At 57.1% G+C, this 20,335-nt stretch overlaps 1 protein-coding gene and 1 long non-coding RNA gene across 4 annotated transcripts in view; both read left to right on the forward strand.

Annotated features, from left to right (window-relative positions):
- The window catches only part of MGLL (monoglyceride lipase), a 68,457-nt gene extending 50,178 nt beyond the window's left edge, over positions 1–18,279 (forward strand). For 2 of the 3 annotated variants that reach the window (XM_081276114.1, XM_081276113.1), the window contains exons 4-8: positions 1,730–1,866; positions 2,025–2,135; positions 9,470–9,559; positions 14,697–14,912; positions 16,382–18,279. In XM_081276114.1, the coding sequence (XP_081132240.1) occupies positions 1,730–1,866; positions 2,025–2,135; positions 9,470–9,559; positions 14,697–14,912; positions 16,382–16,522 (695 nt within the window). In that variant the 3' untranslated portion in view covers positions 16,523–18,279. Of the gene's footprint in view, positions 1–1,729; positions 1,867–2,024; positions 2,136–7,803; positions 7,882–9,469; positions 9,560–14,696; positions 14,913–16,381 lie in introns of all 3 variants that reach the window. The other variant, XM_081276115.1, reaches the window with a different exon arrangement.
- Positions 5,880–7,528, forward strand: LOC308638562. The gene is made up of 3 exons (XR_014019873.1): positions 5,880–6,127; positions 6,254–6,290; positions 6,669–7,528. It is a non-coding gene; the product is annotated as an uncharacterized lncRNA (long non-coding RNA).
- Positions 18,280–20,335: the final 2,056 nt, after the last annotated feature.

The raw sequence follows: 20,335 nt of genomic DNA on the forward strand, positions 1-20,335 counted from the left end.
TGGCGGATGGTGGATGGATGGGTGGATGGATGGGTGGATGGTGGATGGTGGATGGATGGTGGATGGTGGATGGATGGATGGGTGGATGGGTGGGTGGGTGGGTGGGTGGATGGTGGATGGATGGATGGTGGATGGTGGATGGATGGATGGATGGGTGGGTGGATGGTGGATGGTGGATGGCTGGCTGGATGGGTGGGTGGATGGACGAAGAGAAAGAGATGACATATAAATACAAAAAAATTACATCTATTTTTGCAAAAACAAATGCTTGGAGGAGAACCCCAAAGATGATTAATAAAATGATCAACCACAGTGAAAAAGGGGGAGTTGGAGGCCGTGGGCAGAGCCCAACTTCTCTCTGTGTATCTTTTTCATCTATTTCTGACTCTTAAGCCAAATAAATGTTTGCCTGTTTGGAATAGAAAATCCATTTGAAAAATCAAAAAGACAGAAACTGATCCTGGGTATCAAATGCAATTGGAAATGAATGAATCTAGCTGATTAGCAAAGGAGCGACTTCAGCACACAGAGAGGGTTAGGGTTAGGGTCAGAAGCAATGATATTAGGCGACTATTATTAATTTATTTAGATGGGACAATAGTAAAATAGGATCATAGTTACCAGAAAAATGTCCTTTTTGGGGGGAGGTACCAGGGATTGAATCCAGGGGTGCTTCACCCCTGAGCCCCGTCCCCAGCCCTTTTTCTATTTTATTGAGAGACAGGGTCTCGCTGAGTTGCTCAGGGCCTCGCTCAGTGGCTGAGGCTGGCCTCCACCTTGTGATCCTCCTGCCTCAGCCTCCCGAGCTGCCAGGAGGACAGGGGTGCGCACCACTGCACCCGACTTAGTAATGTGTTTTGAAAAGGAGAAATAAAACCCTCACAGGAGAGAAAACCCGAGGTTTGGCTGAGGAGAGGTTTGGCTGAGGACCAGGGGGGCCGGGCAGGGAGACAGGTGGGCTGGGCAGAGGGGAGGCTGGGGGTTCCTGGGGGACAGGCTGGTGGGAAAGAGGTGCTTGGGGTCTGAACACAGGGGGCTGCTGAGAGGGGTCTGTCAGTCCAGGCAGGGCGACCCCGTGCACCTAGAGGCTGTGGAAGGAGCACTACGTCCTGACCACGGCACAGCCTCCGCGTAGAGGCCGCAGGAGACTTTAATGATCCGCCCCAAGTTTCCAGCAGGAAGGCGAGGTCCTTGTCCTTTTGCCCCCACCCCCGTCCCGCGTCCCCATTCTCTGGGGGCTGTTCCGCCCCCCCTGGGGACATGCTGAGGCTCAGGTAGTTTTGCAGAAAACTGGGCAGGTTGAAACTGTGTCTGTCTGTCCTTTCCTTCGTCCTTCAAAAGTGTCACTCACCGGGGAAGAGAGGGTGGCCAGGTGAAGGGGGGCTTGGAAGTCCTCCCACCCTGGTGATGCGGAAGCTGTGTGATCTTGGGCAAGTTGCTTAACCTCTCTGTGCTTTGGATCTCCTCATCTGTCCAAGACACAGAGAGGGAGAAGAATTCCAATGTTCCAAAAGGATCTGAGGCAGCTTTAGGAACTTGGTGAGACCCTGTCTCACCAAAAAAAAAAAAAAAAAAAAAAAAGTAGCAGAGAACCTTGGGTTTGATCCTGGGGGGGGGTCTGTTAAATGAGATGATATATTGAAAAAAATTGGAAAGGGTTCAATGAGATGCTGCGTCGATGGGTTCAAGGACTCAGCGGGCTGTCTTTTCTCTCTGGCTCCTTCTGCAGTCGGCCACGGGCAGAGCGAAGGGGAGAGGATGGTGGTGTCTGACTTCCACGTTTTCGTCAGGGACGTGCTACAGCACGTGGATGTCATGCAGAAGGACTATCCCAGCCTCCCTGTCTTCCTTCTGGGCCACTCCATGGTAAGCAGACCCAGCCCCTGATGACAGGCTCACCACCCCTGTCCTCCCAGCAGCTCCTGGAGGCCAGGGCAGGAGGATCGCAAGGTGGAGGCCAGCCTCAGCCACTTAGCCCCTGAGCAACTCAGCGAGACCCTGTCTCGGCCCCTTTGGCTTTTCAGGGAGGTGCCATCGTGATCCTCACAGCAGCGGAGAGGCCGGGCCACTTCTCCGGGATGGTCCTCATCTCACCCCTGGTTCTGGCCAATCCCGAATCTGCAACAACTTTCAAGGTAAAGGGCTTTCCGGGGGGTGTGTGTGCGGTCCCCCGCGGTCCCCCGGGTCGTGCATGCAGTCCTGTGCATTTAGAGCTAGAGGCTGGGTCAAAGGGCCAAGGCCCACTCGTCCTCAGGCTTCACACGCCAAAGTTTGCACAAGGATCCTTGTGTCCCTGGGGACCTGGGGACCTATAACCTCCAAAGTCAGCTGCTGCGTTTCCCCAAAAAAACAAAGGAGAGAGAGGGGGGCCTTTCCTGCTCTGTGCCGGTTCTTTCTGCCAAGTTGCAAAGGAGAATAGGCTTCTGGGTGTCATCTGTCCCCAAAGTCACGTCGGCTCACCCGTCACTCACAGGCAAGGCCTGAGCTATTTTTATTATTATTATTATTTTCTGGAACAGAACCTTCACCCACTTGGACAGGAAATGCACAGTGAGGGCAATTCTCAGCGATTGCTAATGGCCACCAAGAAGAGTGTTTGTTCCCTCTAGTTCCTCTCTGTCCCCTGGACTCTAATGGGTTCGTTGGGGATTAGCACGTGCAGGGTGGGGGCTGGGGTCGCCGGGATTCTCTTGACAAGGCATAGGACACTACCTGCCTTCTGGGGAAGGAGAGGAAACCAGTCCCCTCTCCGCGGGGCCGCTTGATCCCAGCAGCTCGGGAGGCCAAGGCAGGAGGATCGCAAGGTGGAGGCCAGCCTCAGCCACGGAGTGAGGCCCTGAGCCACTCAGCGAGACCCTGTCTCTAAATAAAATACAAAAAGGGGCTGGGGACGGGGCTCAGGGGTTAAGTGCCCCTGGGTTCAATCCCTGGGACCAAATAGAGTTTTTTTTTTATTTTCTAATCCACATCCACAGGCCTGATCCTGTCGCCCCTAGAGATAGGGTCAGGTTCCCATAGGTCACAGAGGACCTCAGCCATCTCAAATGGGAATGGGCTGGGCCAAAGGGAGCCCTGAAAACTGACAGTTCAACCAGAGAACGAGGCACTTGATTCACACTGAATTTTGACCCCATTTGAAGGACGTCCCCGCTGCTGGCTGAATCTCTTCAGTAGCAGTGGAGGCCGTCACCGGGGTCTCTGGGCTGCACCGCTAATGCACCTCCAGAGCACTTCATCATTGAAATGCACAAGGGACGCTTTTGCGCCCTGCTTGACACTTCCCATAATGACTGTGATTAAGCTACAGGACGCCCGATCATCCAAGGCTTCTGATCTCAATGGGATAAGATGGGGGTCACAGCAGAGGGAGAGCGAGTTCCATCCTATTTCATGGGATTTTTATTTTTATTTTTATGGTACTGGGGTCCGAACTCAGGGGGTGCTTCACCCCAGAGCCCCCACCCCCAGCCCCTTTTAAAAAATATTTTATTTAGAGACAGGGTCTCGCTGAGTTTGCTCAGGGCCTGGCTAAATGGCTGAGGCTGGCCTCCAACTTGCGATCCTCCTGCCTCAGCCTCCCCAGCAGCTGGGATGACAGGCGTGGGCCGCCACTGCGCCCCCGATTTGGGTTTTGGAAGAACAGTGAAGTTCACGGCATGCCAAGTGCATTCTGTGCAAAGATCCTGGACAGTGTTTTAGGGCTGGGAAAGGCAAAGGACTGTCCAGAACCCTCCCCAGGGCTGGTTTGGAATTTGAGGCTGGGGGGCAGAGGCTGTCCATTCCCTTGTAGGAGGCCTCCCCTCCTACATAGAAGCAAATGGATGTTTCTCCCTTGGAGAAAAGCCAGGGCCAGAGGGCTCTTCACGGAAGGGGTAGCAGAGAGACTATGGCACTGAGGTCCCCTCCCAGCCTCCCATGGGGCCCCCCCAGCACTGACCCGCAGAAGTGACACTTCTGGGCAGAGCCCGCCCTGTGACCTCACAGACACTCTCGCTAATAGATCACCTTGTCAAATCAGGAGCCGGCGGTCCCCGGGGGAACCAGGGGTCTCCTCTGATTAACCAGGACAAATGAGATTTCTCCTCACCCCAGACCTGATGGCCCTCCTCTCCCCGCCACCCCACCCCAGAAATCTGTTGCTGCTGCTGGTCTTTGGCGATCGTGACGGACAGCGTCAGATTCATTGGTCTAGCCTGCCCCCCGGGGGGGATGTGGATGCCCTCGATACACGCTCTGGTCTCCTCTGAAACACTCCTGAAAGCACTTCAGAATCTTTTTTATGTTTTTTTTTTTTTTAATATTAATTTTAAAAGTTTGGAGAGTAATTGGTTTAGCCAGGCCCAGGGGCCCACACCTGTTATCCCAGCAGCTCAGGAGGCCGAGGCAGGAGGATCGCAGGTTAGAGGCCGGCCTCCGCCACTTAGCAAGACCCTGTCTCAACATAAAAAGTAAAAAAGGCCTGGGGACGTGGCAGGCTTAGGTGGGCAAGTCCCCATGTTGATTTATTTTTAATATCTATACCAGGGACTGAACCCAGGGGTGCTTAACCCCTGAACCCTGTTCCCAGCCCTTTTTCTATTGTATTTAGAGACAGGGTCTCGCTGAGCTGCTCAGGGCCTTGCTAAGTTGTAGAGGCTGGCCTCCAACTTGTGATCCTCCTGCCTCAGCCTCCCGGGCCTCAGTTATTCAAAGTGGGCAACTCGAGGCACCGAGTTGGAGAACAGAGAGCCACGTGGAAAATGGCCAGCACCCTCCCCCTGAAACGAGGGCTCCTGCTCACCCCCAACCCCCCAAATCGCACCACCATCTGGTTCTTACATGGAGCCTCCTTTTTCAACAACAAGCTGAGCTATATTTAGCCCAGAAGAAGAGACAATGAGGACAGGGACTCGGGTCCCTGGAATATTGTCCCTGTTGAAAAACTGGCTTCACAAAGAAGGTGACAGCAAAAATTTCTGGAATTTTTTTTTTTTTCTGAAAATTTCAGAAGCAAAAGCACTAAAGCAAGTCCTGGGCAGTGTGGGGTTATTTTCTGTCTCTGGGAGGGATCATCCGGTGTCCGAGGCCTGGGGACAGAGGCGAAGTCCCCGGCTGTCCATCCAGAGGATGTCACTCTCAGTCTTGATCTGTGCTCGCCCAGGACGTCGGTGGATAACGAGCAGCAGGTCACAGGGGCCCCCTGAACCTCCCTGGGCAGACCCCAGGGCTGAGGGTCAGCGGCCAGAGGAGAATCATGTCAACCACTTTCCCCGGTGAGGTCCCTGAGGATCCGGGGCAGCCAGCGTCGCAAGATGTCCCTGTCCCCAGCCAGGCCAGGCACACGTCCATGTTTAGGCCCTGGATCAGGAAGTTCCTCAGGTGCACGTCCATGTTTAGGTCCCGGATCAGGAAGTTCCCCGGGCGCACGTCCATGTTTAGGCCCCGGATCAGGAAGTTCCCCGGGCGCACGTCCATGTTTAGGTCCCCGGATCAGGAAGTTCCTCGGGCGCACGTCCATGTTTAGGCCCCCGGATCAGGAAGTTCCTCAGGCGCACGTCCATGTTTAGGCCCCCGGATCAGGAAGTTCCTCGGGCGCACGTCCATGTTTAGGCCCCCGGATCAGGAAGTTCCCCGGGCGCACGTCCATGTTTAGGCCCCGGATCAGGAAGTTCCCCGGGCGCACGTCCATGTTTAGGCCCCGGATCAGGAAGTTCCTCGGGCGCACGTCCATGTTTAGGCCCCCGGATCAGGAAGTTCCCCGGGCGCACGTCCATGTTTAGGCCCCGGATCAGGAAGTTCCTCAGGCGCACGTCCATGTTTAGGCCCCGGATCAGGAAGTTCCCCGGGCGCACGTCCATGTTTAGGCCCCGGATCAGGAAGTTCCTCAGGCGCACGTCCATGTTTAGGTCCCGGATCAGGAAGTTCCCCGGGCGCACGTCCATGTTTAGGCCCCGGATCAGGAAGTTCCCCGGGCGCACGTCCATGTTTAGGCCCCCGGATCAGGAAGTTCCTCGGGCGCACGTCCATGTTTAGGCCCCGGATCAGGAAGTTCCCCGGGCGCACGTCCATGTTTAGGCCCCGGATCAGGAAGTTCCCCGGGCGCACGTCCATGTTTAGGTCCCCGGATCAGGAAGTTCCTCAGGCGCATGTCCATGTTTAGGCCCCGGAACAGGAAGTTCCTCAGGTGCACGTCCATGTTTAGGCCCCGGAACAGGAAGTTCCTCAGGTGCACGTCCATGTTTAGGTCCCGGATCAGGAAGTTCCCCGGGCGCAGGTCCATGTTTAGGTCCCCGGATCAGGAAGTTCCTCGGGCGCACGTCCATGTTTAGGCCCCGGATCAGGAAGTTCCTCAGGCGCACGTCCATGTTTAGGCCCCGGATCAGGAAGTTCCTCAGGCGCACGTCCATGTTTAGGTCCCGGATCAGGAAGTTCCTCAGGCGCACGTCCATGTTTAGGTCCCGGATCAGGAAGTTCCTCAGGCGCACGTCCATGTTTAGGCCCCGGATCAGGAAGTTCCCCAGGCGCACGTCCATGTTTAGGTCCCGGATCAGGAAGTTCCTCAGGCGCACGTCCATGTTTAGGCCCTGGATCAGGAAGTTCCTCGGGCGCACGTCCATGTTTAGGCCCTGGATCAGGAAGTTCCCCAGGTGCACGTCCATGTTTAGGCCCCGGATCAGGAAGTTCCTCAGGCGCACGTCCATGTTTAGGCCCCGGATCTCGAAGTTCCCCAGGCACCCATCTGGCAACAGCCATGAGTGGCGGTCCTCTCCTGCTGTGACCCCTGCCCTGATAACTCTGGGCTCGGCTGCTAGACGTCTGTGGTTCCATAATCGCACCAGCTACCCAGAAAGTTAACGGTGTAGTGACCCCTTGTCCTACATCTGGGAATGAGTGCCCCGTTCTTCCCGGGGAGGCGTAAGGCGTAGTTTTACCTGAGGAAAATCCTGCCAGGTGCAGTGGTGCAGACCTGCCATCCCAGCAGCCGGGGAGGCCGAGGCAGGAGGATCGCAAGATGGAGGCCAGCCTCAGCCACTCAGCGAGGCCCTGTCTCTAAATAACATATAAAAAGGGCTGGGGACAGGACTCAGGGGTTGAGTGTCCCTGGATTCAATCCCTGGGACCAAGAAAAGAAAACACAGTCAGTCTGACTTGACCCTCGCAGGGTCCTGCCGCATCACAGGTGGCCCTGGTCCCCATAAAAGGCGTGAAGACCCGGCCTTCTCTGCTGAGGTGGGTTTTCCAGAACCTCCTTAGGAGAAGGCCGAGGCAATCCCGTCCTCCTGGTGAGGCCTTTGGGGGCAGAAGCCTGAGTGGTGGGCGCCATGAAAACTCTGGGACCAGTAAGTGGGTGTCTCTCGTGTTCCAAGGGCCAGGAGCATCCACTTGAGCGCTGCGGTCACTTGTTCAGTCGACCAACAAGAAAAGTGTCTGAGCTGTTCTTCTCAGGGTCAGGAGCCGGAAGGGGAGTCGGGGAGAGTGCCGTGGGCAGTAGGCCCAGCCCTCACTGGAGGCTGATTGGATGAGCCCCATTGTATAGACAAGGAGTCTGACCGTCCATCCCATCGCACTGCCTGCTCGTCTCGGTTGGGGTGTGGCTCCTACCTGGACACCCTCCCTGGGTCCTGACCTCTGCGCTGACCTTGGGTGATTGACACCTGGGGTCTGGGTCCACCTGGCGTCCTGGGGAGCTCTGTGGCTGCACCAGACCTGACCTCACCTGTCTTTCGGGGTCCGGGGGTCGGTGGGGGACCTCACGTCAGCCATGGGGCCCGTCCGGGGACCTCCTCTCCCGAGCTGGGCCCAAGCGCTCTCCGCCCCCCACAGGATCACCAGAAGATATTCACAGACTTGGTGGAAAACACATCGAGATTGGTAATGGTTTGGATTCCACTTTTCTTATGGGTGAGCAATACCCTGGTCCGGCTTCCAGAACCTTCTCTTGGGAAGCGGTGATGGGGCTCTCGAGATCAGGGGTGGACGCTCTGGGAGATTTTTTCTTTCCAAGGCGGGAAGTGAGCAGTGGCCATCTGGTCGACCTCCACGGTGCTCTCTCTGGATGGAGGTGCCGCCGTCCTCAACTCCTGGCCTCCACACCCTTCCCTGCTCTCCACTCTGGCTTGGGGTTTTATTTTTGGGTACCCCTAGGGATCAAACCCTGGGGTGCTTCACCCGTGAGCCCTGTCCACAGCCCCTTTTTCTATTTTATTGAGAGACAGGGTCTCGCTGAGTGGCTCAGGGCCTCGCTCAGTGGCTGAGGCTGGCCTCCACCTTGTGATCCTCCTGCCTCGGCCTCCCGAGCGGCTGGGATCACGGGTGTGCGTCTCCACACCTGGCAAGAACTCATTTTCTTAAAAACCAACTGTCTAGACTGCCATCCCTTCCATGAGAGCCCGCATTGTGAGGTCTTGGCACTTTGGGGCGTAGACATTTTGGCTTGAGTGGTACCCCCACCAGGAACCTAGGTTCAAGGGTGAAGGTCAGTGTGTGTCTCTTTTGCAAATGACCAAATCGTCTTGATGGACCAGGATTCCCGTGCCCGGGTCCTGGCAAAAAAATCAGGTGACGGGCTTCAAAATCGGGACGGGCTGGCAAATGAGGGATCTGGTGGTGGGACCCATACCATGGAGCAGGCGCTGCCCGGGCTCTCTCTGCTCCTGCTCTGTCGCGGGGTCAGGGCTGAGGCGGCCAGTCCTGCGCTCAGCCTTCTCCTGGCTCCTGGCCCACCTCATCTTGCACCGCCGCCCCGTCTGGGTGCAGGGAGGTTCAGCATCCTCTGTGGCAGGGGGAGGCCACCTGAGTCTGACGGGAGGTTAGGGTACCTGCTAGGACAGGCGACAGGCCCGTGCAAGCTGGTTCCAAGATGCACATGCGCCCTGCTGCGTCCCCAGCGCTGCCCGTGGCTCCCACCTTCCCTTGGACTCTAATTCCCAGCATTTGGCACCTCACTTTTGAAACAGCCCCTCCCCTTCCCCAAGTGTCACCGAGGATGCAAACTGTCCTCTCTGCAGGCAGACCATGTGAGACCAGGGCTCTTTGCCCCCTGGGGACACTCGAGATCCCCTGGAGAGAGAGAGAGAGAGATGGGGGGGACAGGAGGACTTGGACCCGAGTCAGGTTCAAGTGCAGCGAGCACATAGGAAGCACCGACTGTGTGCCTGGGCTTGTGCATCCAGGGGTCACCAACCTGTGCTTGCATTCATCCCCAATTGATCTGGATGCCTCTGTCCCTGCTGGGTATTTGTGGGACCCCCCTCCCCCCAAAAAAGGGACTGGGGTGCAGCTCAGTCCCTGGCAAATCATTCAAGGTCGCAGCCAAGGAGCCACTTGTGGGAAAAGCCACCCCACAGAGTCCAGGGTGGAGACTCTGGAGATCCACGGAGGCTGATGTGCAATTTGGGTCTCGCGGTCCTTAAGGGGACTTGTAGCCTGTCCCTGAGGAAGAGGGGGGCGTCGATGCCACATGGGACTCACATTTCGCCTCCCTGCCTAGGTCCTCGCTGCGAAAGTGCTCAACCTTGTCCTGCCAAACATGTCCCTGGGGCCCATCGATTCCAGCGTCCTCTCCCGGAACAAGACAGAGGTGAGAGTCTTTCGGAAAATCTGGGGGGCAGGGGGTAACTTGGGGTCGGTGTGGAGGTGAAGGCAGCAACCCCTCACCCTGGAGAAATCCAAGTTTGGGTCCGTCCTTGGCATTCTGCTGCCCTGTCACTTAAGCCAAAGGAAGGATTGATTGGAAAAGAGAACTAAGGGCTTCAGGCATGGCTGTATCCAGGAGATCCAAAAATCCTATTCACCACCCTGGTTCTCCCCAATTCTCATCCCACCCTGGTCTGGCTTCATTCTCAGAAAGGCTTTTCCTAAGTGGGAAGGAAAGGTGGCCCCTAGCAATTGTACCCGAGCAACCTCCGTCAAAAACCAGTGACTCTTTTCAACAAAAGTCTCAGGGAAATTTTTTTTTTTTTAAATTGGGGATCTAGCCCAGGGGTACTTTACCACCAGAGCCACATCCCCAGCCCTTGGAGAAAATTAGTTTTTAATTGCAGACACGGTCTCCCTAAGATGCTTAGGGCCTTGCTAAATGGCTGAGGCTTGGCCTCGAAATTGCCATCCTCCTGCCTCAGCCTCCCGAGTCCCTGGGATGACTGGTTGTCCAAGAGCAGGTTATTGTGTCCAGGAAAAGGAGTGGGGTATGAGGGGGAGGATCGCAAGTTGGAGGCCAGCCTCAGCAGAATGGCACCCGGGGCCAGTCCCCCTTACCAGAGGCCAGCCTCGAGCGGCCGCAGACCTGAGACCTTTCTGAATGACCATTTGAACAAAGGGGGAAAAAATGGTTCTGAAAAGCAGAATCTCCCTGCGGCAAAAGGCACAACCTCAAGTTCCAGAAAGAGGGAAGCCCAACGTGGAGTCTGATTGGATCCCGACAGGCGGGGGAGCTGCCTTCCCCCCATTTCACAGAGGAGAAAAATGGAGGCCCAGAGAGGTCAAGTCACCTATCAAAGGTGGCACAGCTGGCCAGGGGGGCAAGGATGGAGATTTGAGCTCATTGGATGCACCGGCCTGCTCCTGGATGCCTCTTTTCCTGCTGGTGTGTTTGTTCCTCCTGTTACAAGGAGCCCCTGGCTGCCCGGCTCCGTGGGAGGCGGGTATACCTTCTCATTGTCCCAACACCACCCAGGGGACAATCGATGGCATCCTTCTTCTTCCATGCAAGACACCGTAGCCTTTGGGGTCCCCTCAGAACCTGCCAAAGTCAGTCTTTGGATCCTTCTTTGCAGATGTGGAAGCTCGGGCCCAGAGAGGGCAAGTCACCCTCCCCCAAAACACACAGCGACTAAGTAAGGATAGGAGCCTGGGTCTGTCTCCTCGGGGCCCAATGCTCTTGGGCAGCTCTGGGAAACAAGAGGTCACTTCTCGGGCCCTTGTTCTAGGGTCCCTAATCAGAAATTAAAGACAACAGACATCCCAGTGGATTGGGAGGCTGAGGCAGGAGGATCATGAGTTTGGAGGCCAGCCTCAACCGTTTAGCAAAGCCCTCAGCCACTCAGCGAGACCCTGTCTCTAAATAAAATACGAAAAAAAAGGGCTGGGGATGGGGCTCCGGGGTCAAGTGCCCCTGGGTTCAATCCCTGGTACCAAAAATTTAAAAAAAAAGAAGGCTCCTGACATCATTCTGCTGCTAACAATGGGGTCTTTCACGCTGTAGCAAATTCCCTCCCGCCCTGAAAATCCTCGAATGCCATTCCAGATAGTTCTCTGGCCTGGGACACCTTCAAATCCTTGGTCGCCACCCAATGTCAAATGGAATGAACTGCCCCCGTCTCTGTCCCCCCTCCCTGGCCCTGGATAGAAACAGGAAGAGAGAGACCCCCATTTTGGGCACACGTGGCCCTGGCCGTCCACACCCCATTTTATTTTATTTTATTTGAGACAGGGCCTTGCTAAGTGGCTGAGGCTGGCCTCTAACCGGCGATCCTCCTGCCTCAGCCTCCCCAGCTGCTGGGATGTCCTTTGAAGCTGGGTGTGTGGTGGTGGTGGTGGTGTGTGCCTGTCATCCCAGCAATTTGGGAGGCCGAGGCAGGAGGATCGAGAGTTCGAGACCAGCCTCAGCAACTTAGGTGCTAAGCAACTTTTAAGCCATTTTTGAAGAACTAATAAAAAGGGGCTGGAGATGAAGCTCAGGGGTACAGTAATTCTGGGTTCTATTCCTAGGACCCCCCCCCCGAAATTGTACCTGTCTTGGGGTACCTTGTGATGTTTTGATATGCTGTCTATAGAATCAAGTTATCAGATCATTCATTTTTATTTCCTGTTTTTGAAGCGCCTTCTAGAAGGGATCCCCAGAACTTGTGGTGGGTTTATGCAAACAGCCTGTCCCCAGGGTGTCCCAGAGCCCCCCCAACTTGGGATAACACAAAGTCACTTGGAGGCAAGAGTGCGCATTCAGTCAGTCACATGCCACTCAGGAGTAGAGGCCCATCCCGGGGACACCCTCTCCTATCTGGAAGGAGACCGTCGCCAGCAGAGGGCAGACAGGAAGGTGGCCTCCTATTTCCCAACCCTTCTGGTCTGACTCAGCTGGCCTCGGGGGACAGCGAGATGTGAACATGGGGCTCCGGGCTCCTGGTAAACAGGGACCTGGGCGTTTCTGCAGAGTCAGGCCAAGTCTTTATCTCGCCCCTGCCACCCTGTGGGTGGGCACCCAGTCAGCAAAGTCTCAGGAGGGCTGGGGACGCCCGATGAGGGGCCCTTTTGTTCCTGCCAGTCAAGTCCCTTGACATCTGTGACTCAGAGGGACCCAGCTCTGCCTCTTTGTGTCTCTCTATGACCTTTTCTGATCTTGCCTTTCTTTTGGGGAAGGCCTGGTGGTCCTGGGGACTGAACCCAGAGGCCTTGGGCCACGCAGCCCCGTCCCCAGCCCTATTTTGTGTTTTATTTAGAGACAGGGTCTCGCTCAGCTGCCTGGTGCCTAGGTAGCTGAGACCGGCCTCCACCTTGCGATCCTCCTGCCTCAGCCTCCCGAGCTGCCAGGATTACAGGCGTGCGCCAGGGCACCTGGCCTCAGGTGGATTTTGAGCATTTAGCTCAAGGGCTGCTGGGATGGGGCTGGCATGGCCACTGTCTGGAAGGGAGGGCCTGGGCCCTGGCCTTTCCCCTCCTTCTCGGGCCTGCCCTCTCCCCCACACATCTGGCAGCTACTTCCCCAGGCCCAGAACAGGGTCTACGTGACGTGGGAAAGGAAGCCAAGGCAGGAAGCCACTGGGGCCGCCAGAGCCATTCAACCCTGGAGCAGAGTCCCCAAGGGGCCGGTGCACTGGGGGTGCTCCAAGCAGGGCAGAGTCTCAGGCCAGTTTCAGGAAATGGACACAGGACACCCGACCTATGGCCGAGACTCACAGCAGGCGCGGGTGGAGCCCCCAAGAGCCCTGGAGGAGCCCGGATGTGGACACAGCAAGATGGGAGGGGGGCAGCTGGCCAGGGCATGGCCACCCTGCTGGGCCTGGGACCCCACACTACAGTGCCTTGAATGGGAAAGGGCTTAGTTCTCTGGCAGGTGACTTCTGAGCACCAGGGGGACCCGTCCTGTAGCTCAACACGTCCCAGTGTGTCCCCAGCCTGGGTCCACACAGCCCAACTCCCTCTCTAAAGGACCTACAGGAAGGGCCAGCTTTGGACCCAGAGGGTACCACCAGCTCTCCTGTTCTTCTCCTATTGGTTGGAACATGGTCATGTGACCATGCCCTGCTGCAAGGGATGCTGGGGAATGTAGTCTTCCATTGGGGGAGTTGTGTACCCAGCTGAAAATCAAAAGTTCTAGAGGAGAAAACAGGGATTGGGGTAACTCATAACAGGGGGGTTACTAAACTTCTCTCTGCCTGAATTTCCTTATGTGCAAAAAATGAATAATAAGCCAGGTGCGGTGGCACATGCCTGTCATCCCAGCGGCCGGAGGGAGGCTGAGGCAGGAGGATTGCAAGTTGAAGGCCAGCCTCAGCCACTTAGAAAGGGCCTAAGCAACTCAGCGAGACCCTGTCTCTAAATAAAATAGAAAAAGGGGCTGGGGACGGGGCTCAGGGGCGAAGCACCCCTGGGCTCAATCTCTGATACCAACAACAACAATAATAATAATAGCCGTGCCTCAGTCAAGGTAGTTACAGAGGTTAAATTCGTTATTAGATATTATATAGACAAACATTAGGGCTGAGCATTTAGCAAGAGCTCGGGTGTAACTAGACTTTTTTTTCTTTTTAAGCTGTTCTTGTTTTTATTACTCAACAGGATCCTGACCCACTGTCCTGGCCCCGGGCTGGGCACAGGGTGTTCTGGTTGCTATTACTGTAGGCACCAGGACTCGGGCAATCCTGAGCCCAGGGCTCCTCTGTGGCCCCACAGCTCTCCTCCCTGGTGGGCTGCTTGCACTGAAGCTGAGGTCCATGACCCGCTCCCGCCCAGCACAGCCTGCCAAACAGATGGCCTTGGCTGGTGGGAGTCACACGCTCAGCTGCAGGAACTGGCTAATCCGACTCGGGTGGCTTTTTACCAATGGTCCGCTCTGCGATGCTCAGTCTCTGGCATGGGACGGAATCCAGGATGGCAGGGGTGACCACAGGACAGCCGCTCCCCTCTTGGCCTGGATCTGGAATTCTGGCCCAGGCCCTGCAAGGGGTGGTGACAGAAGGGAGGTGTGGCCGTGGAGAGCCTGAGTCCCAGTCCAGTGGCGGCCTGGGCTCTCCTGGGGCTGCCCTCTGCCCCAACCGTGTCCACACCACAGGGCAGATCTCCAGCCTGCCCTGGGGAAAGTAAGCAAAGGAGCACGGTGGCCTTACGCCTACCATCAGGGCTTGAGACACTTCTAGAGCCTTCTCACCCAGATTCTGTAGGGCAGATGTCCCATCTCAGGCCACATACAGGGCATTGACTTGCTGAGGCTGGGTGTGGTGGTGCACACCTGTCATCCCAGCAGTCAGGAGGCTGAGGCAGGAGGATCGCCAGGTGGAGGCCAGCCTCAGCCACTTAGCAACTCAGTGAGACCCTGTCTCGAAATAAAACATGAAAAGGGCTGGGGATGTGGCTCAGGGGTTAAGCATCCCGGAGGTTGTCTCCGAGACCAAAAAAGAAAAAAATAATAAATGATGTGGGCCTAGCAAGGGTGAGCCCCGGCTTGCAATGAAGGTGACTTTTTCTTTTCTTTTTTTCTTTTTGGTCCCCCCCTCCTCCAGGTGGAGCTTTACAACTCGGACCCTCTCATCTGCCGGGCGGGGCTGAAAGTGTGCTTTGGGATCCAACTACTCAACGCTGTCTCGCGGGTGGAGAGAGCCCTCCCCAAGCTGACTTTGCCCTTCCTGCTGCTCCAGGGCTCCGCAGACCGCCTGTGTGACAGCAAAGGGGCCTACCTGCTCATGGAATCAGCCAAGAGCCAGGACAAGACTCTCAAGGTGAGCGGCTGCCCGGCCCCGCCCTGCCCACAGGATAGCCCGTAGCCCCACCCACAGTGTAGCCCCTCCCCACCACCTAGCCACACCCACATCCTAGCCCCGCCCCACAGCATAACCCCACTCACAGCATAGCCCTGTCCCACAGCTTAGCCACACTCACAACCTAGCCCCGCCCATGGCATAGCCCCGCCCCACCACCTAGCCACACCCACATCATAACCCCACCCATATCATAGCCCCGCCCCACAGCATAGCCCTGTCCCAGTTTAGCCACACCCACAGCATAGCCCTGCCCACAGTGTAGCCCCGCCCCACCACCTAGCCACACCCACCTCATAGCCCCACCCCCTATCGTAGCCCAGCTCCACAGCCTAACCCCATCCACAGCACAGCCCTGTCCCACAGTTTAGCCACACCTACATCATAGCCCCACCCCCTATCATAACCCCACCCACAGCATAGCCCTGTCCCTCAATTTAGTCACACCCACAGCATAGCCCCGCCCACAGCAGAAACCGCCCCACCACCTAGCCACACCCACATCATAACCCCACCCCATATCATAGCCCCGCCCCACAGCATAACTCCACCCACAGCATAGCCCTGTCCCACAGTTTAGCCACACCCACAGTGCAGCCCCGCCCACAGCACAGCCCCGCCCCAGGGCGTGGCAGGAGGCGGGCTTCCCTGTGGGTGTGTCTAATCAGATCCTGGAGGGCTGGTGGGAGGACCTGGATCCTGCCACTGTTTGCTGAACAAATACAGTGTCTTGAGAGAATGTCCCTTCCAAGTTCCAATGACCTGCATGGTCCCCAACCTCCCTGGGTGCCAGCCCCAGCAACCCCAGGCCCAGCAGCAGCCGGAGACATAGTCACAGAGATGCTGGGGCACTTGACAGTCTGCAGGAGGTGGCCCTGCGGGTGGACGAGGGACCTCGCAGGGACAGGCCCTGAGGCTTGGCTAGGTGGCCTGTTAGACCCAAGAGACAGCCCTGGCTGCCTCGGACAGACTCTCAAGGTGGGGACACAGATGTGCTAGTTTTATTTGACTGAACTGGGAGGAAGCCCCCAGATGAGGAGCAGAGCCCCTGCTGAGCCCCCAGGACACATGACCCAGAAACCCCGTGGGACAGAGCCCAGCTCCAGGGGGACATTCCAGCTGACAGGTCCTGCCTCCCCACCGGCGGTGCCGTGGCGCCCGCCTGTCATCCCAACGACTTGGGAGGCTGAGGCAGGAGGATCGCAAATTGGAGGCCAGTCTCCATAGCTTAGCAGGGCCCTGTCCCCTACCCTGCCCCCCTCTCAAACAAAAGTGGGGGTGGGCAGTGAAAGCCAGATGCTCCAGGCACAGGGAGCTGGCCCCTAAGGACACTGCCCACTCCTGTCCCCTGTGTCCACTCCCCACCCCCACAACCTGCCACCTCTTCTGATGCCGTAGCCCTGACCCCCCTGCGTCTCCTCTGATTGCAGATTTACGAAGGTGCCTACCACGTCCTCCACAAAGAGCTTCCGGAAGTGACCAACTCCGTCTTCCACGAAATAAACATGTGGGTCTCCCAAAGGGTAACCATGGCTGTCCCCAGAGGGGTCCCCAAAGGGTCCCCGCCCTGAGTGCACTGGCCAAGGGACCAGCTCATGGCCTGGGGGAAGCGGGCAGAGGGAGATCAGAGCTGGCTACTTCAGAGTGGCCTAAAAACCAACCAATCGCCAAATTGGAGGGACCCCTGGCGCAGTTAACTTTAAAAAAAATAAATCTATGTCATATATAAGGTTATAAGGCACTGGAACTACCCTAAAGGGTAGACACTATGCAAAAAAAAATATATATATAATAATAATAGTAATAATGAGAAAGAGAAGGGTGACAGGCAATTCCCACAGAGGGACTCTATTAAAATTTTTTTTCTTAAATAAGCAGGGCCCCGCGTGGTGGCGCACGCCTATAATCCTAGCCACTCGGGAGGCTGAGGCAGGAGGATCGCAATTTGGAGGCCAGCCTCAGCCACTTAGCAAGGCCCTAAGCGACTCAGTGAGACCCTGTCTCTAGATAAAATATAAAAAGGGCTGGGGACAGGGCTCCGGGGTTAAGTGCCCCTGGGTTCAATCCCTGGGACCAAAAAAAATAAATTAATTAAATATGCAGGGACTCTGCCCGCCTCTCCCAGCTCCTACCAGGTTCCCAGGGATCCCTGGTGATCCCAGGAAACCAGATGCAATAATCGGAGAAGTGTCCGCCCCTGGCCCTTACTCAAGCTCCCGCCCAGTGGCCCTCTCTGACCAGCCATGACTCTGTGGCCTTTCTCTGGCGTGTAATGACGTGGCCTGTGTCCCCACCCAGGCCAGCTCCTGGGGCAGACTCACGTGCCCTTCCAAGGCTCAGCAAATGACTGGCACTTCCTCCACATGAGCAGCCACCCGTGACCTTGCCAGCTGATTTACAATCCACTAGAGCCCAGGAGGGGCACCCACCTGTCATCCCAGCGCCTTGGGAGGCTGAGGCAGGAGGATCACAAGGTGGAGGCCAGCCTCAGCCAAAGCGAGGCCCTAAGCCACTCAGCGAGACCCTGTCTCTCAATAAAATAGAAAATAAGGGCTGGGGACGGGGCTCAGGGGTTACAGCCCCCCCCCCTGGGTTCCATCCCTGGTACCCCTCCCCCCTCAGAAAAGAGGCTGCCTTTTTTTGGGGACACTAGTGTCACCGATGCTATAAGAGAGAGTTGTATTGCAGATGAAGTATCTGATATATAATGTCTATTCTAAAGCAGAGACTATCGGAATGGGTGGCTGAGTGGCAAGGAGTAGCTGTCCCCCTGGGCCTGATGGTCCTGCTCTGCCACCCGGAGCCACCCTGGGAATCTCACGGCTGGCTCCACGGCGCCCTCTGGTGGCGAGAGGAGGGAATTACAGCGCTGAGAGCTGGGACCCAGCTGCCCCCTGCCCCCCGCCCAGGGCTCAGTCACGGCCTAAACGGGTGTCGCCCAACCTTTCCCAGACAAGGACCGAGCCTGACCTGGGCTTCTCAGGTGCCCACCCCAGCCCTGGCCCTGCCCGTGGCCTCCGTGTGAGGCAGCAATAACTGGGGATCCCCCCACGCCCTTGGGAACGCTTTCTCCTTGACCTTGGGACTTGCTGTTACCTCAAAAGTCTCCTTAGTGCGACTAGAACCCTCGGAGGGAGCTCGGCCGCTGGGGACACCCCGCGGGGTTGCGAGGGAGAAGTCGGGGTGCCCTTTGGACCCCTCTTGGGGGACGGGATTCTCCTCCTTCCAGGATCCCCAAAATGGAAGCTCAGAATCTGGGGGGCTCAGACCCTTCTTTGGGGGTGGCGGGAATGCCCTGTCCTTCTCTTGGGGCTTATTTTGGAGATAAGACCCTCCTGGTCACACATGGCAGATTCTAGACCCTACTGTGTCCCCAGGGTCACTCTCTGCCCTGACGGCTGCAGGTCTGCCTTCTCGGGACCCAGTCGCTCAGGAGGGGCTGAGCGCCCGAGCCAAGCAGGGACAAGCAGAAGTCCCGGGGGTGGCCGGGAGGCTCCCCCTGGACGCCTGGATGTCCTTCCATAGAAGCCCTGACAGCGTCACCAAGGGGGACCCACTTATGTGTCTTGTTCATGAGTCACTAATATTCCAGAGGGAAAAAAATGACCCGAAATGAGGGACCATCTTGTGAACCCTGGAAGAGGGGACAGGGGACACGGACGTGCCTCCTCTGTGGCTCCATCCGTGGCACATCAGCCACATCTGGAAGTGCCCCATGCTGGGTGGCCCCTCTGTCTTTCAAAAAGCCGGGCCAGCCCAGAACCAGGGTCACCATTGGCATTGACAGCTCTGTGGTGACATTCTGGCCCTCAGGGTCCTGCCCTGGACCGCGGCGTCGAGGCACTTGGGGTGGGAAGGGATACTGGGTCCCCCCTGGGGTCCCCCAGAGCTTGACCTTGAGGGGTGAGAGGAGGGCAGATTCCAGGAGGGGACCCCAGGATGCAGCTGGTCCAAATCCTGACTGGGACATTAGGCCCAGCGCTGATCCAGAGTGGGACGGTCCCCAGGGCCTCCAAGGTCACGGGCCTCCAAGGTCACGGGCCTCCATAGGGAACTGGGTTTGGGGCCTGAAAATCTTTTTTAGGTAAAGGTCACCCTCTGCAGGTGGCAAGGCAGTGGGCAGCAGCCCGCGACGCCCCAGTCCCTTGGCAGAGAGGACGGGTGGGCTGGGCAGCCTCCCTCGGACCCCAGCCCCCCGTCACCTTCTAGAAGGTTCTAGAAAGTTCTAGAAGGTTCTAGAAGGTTCCAGGGGCCACCACCCTCAGGACGCTCTGGACCCCCCCCCCCCCCAGAGGTCTCTGGCCGCATGCCACCTCCAGGCCCTACCATCTCTCAGTAGCTTTCCTTCCTCTGGCCGCCAATGGCCAACACCCATCTATTAGGATCCTGGTCATTTTCCAAGCCATGGACGGATATGTCACTGTCACCGCGGCTCAAGTCACATCCCTCCCGTGTACTGTTAGTGGGGAACGTGGATCAGCCTGGAACTCTTAAAGGAACCCATGTACGCTACCGCTAACCCTAATAAACCAGATGTTTTCTGAACGCTGTCTGTCTGTCCGTCCCACGTGACAGGCCTCCCTTAGAGGGGGCCCCCGGGACCTTTGGGAGAGACAGTGGAGTCCTGGGTGAGCTCTGCCGTGTCGGGCTGGTCGCCTGATGCATACTCGGGCACTCTGGGTTCCGTGGGTGGGTGGCCTCTCCAGAGCATGGCCAAGGTCAGATGGTCCTGCTCCCCTGTGGCCCTTGCTCTGAAGCAGCGGCCCCCCAACCCCACCCCAGCTGGCCTCAGGGAGTCTGTTGCCCCCCAAACAGCCAGAGAGACCGTTAAAACATAAGCGACCCGGGCACCGGGGCGCACACCTGTCATCCCAGCGGCTCCGGAGGCTGAGGCAGGAGGATCGCAAGGTGGAGGCCAGCCTCAGCCACTTGGCAAGGCCCTGAGCCACTCAGCGAGACCCTGTCTCTCAATAAAATAGAAAAAGGGGCTGGGGACGGGGCTCAGGGGTTCAGCACCCCTGGGACCAAAAAGAAGGAAACCAGAGACACCTTCAAGGGAACAACGCAGACCTCAAGTGCAAGCAGCAGCAACCTCTCCATCTGGGCGTTCCTTCTTGCAGAGTGACGGGGACTGAGCCAGCCGTGGGTCAGGGCGGTGACACAACTTCACATCTTGCATCAGGTTCATGTTTTGCAAGCCACTGGGTCTGGGGCCCTGAAGAGGGAATCTTAAGAAGTCCTGCCAGAATGTCCCCTCTGGTGCTCAAAATACAAAGCCCTCTCAGGGTACTCCACTTCTTCCCAAGTGACATGTCCCTGATCCCAGTTACAACACCCGACCCTCTTCCTCCAACCCCCAGGTGTGCAGCCGCAGCCTGAGCCCT

The sequence above is a fragment of the Spermophilus citellus genome (assembly GCF_964194105.1).
Source record: "Spermophilus citellus genome assembly, chromosome: 19".
In the NCBI taxonomy this organism is placed as follows: Eukaryota; Metazoa; Chordata; class Mammalia; order Rodentia; family Sciuridae; genus Spermophilus; species Spermophilus citellus.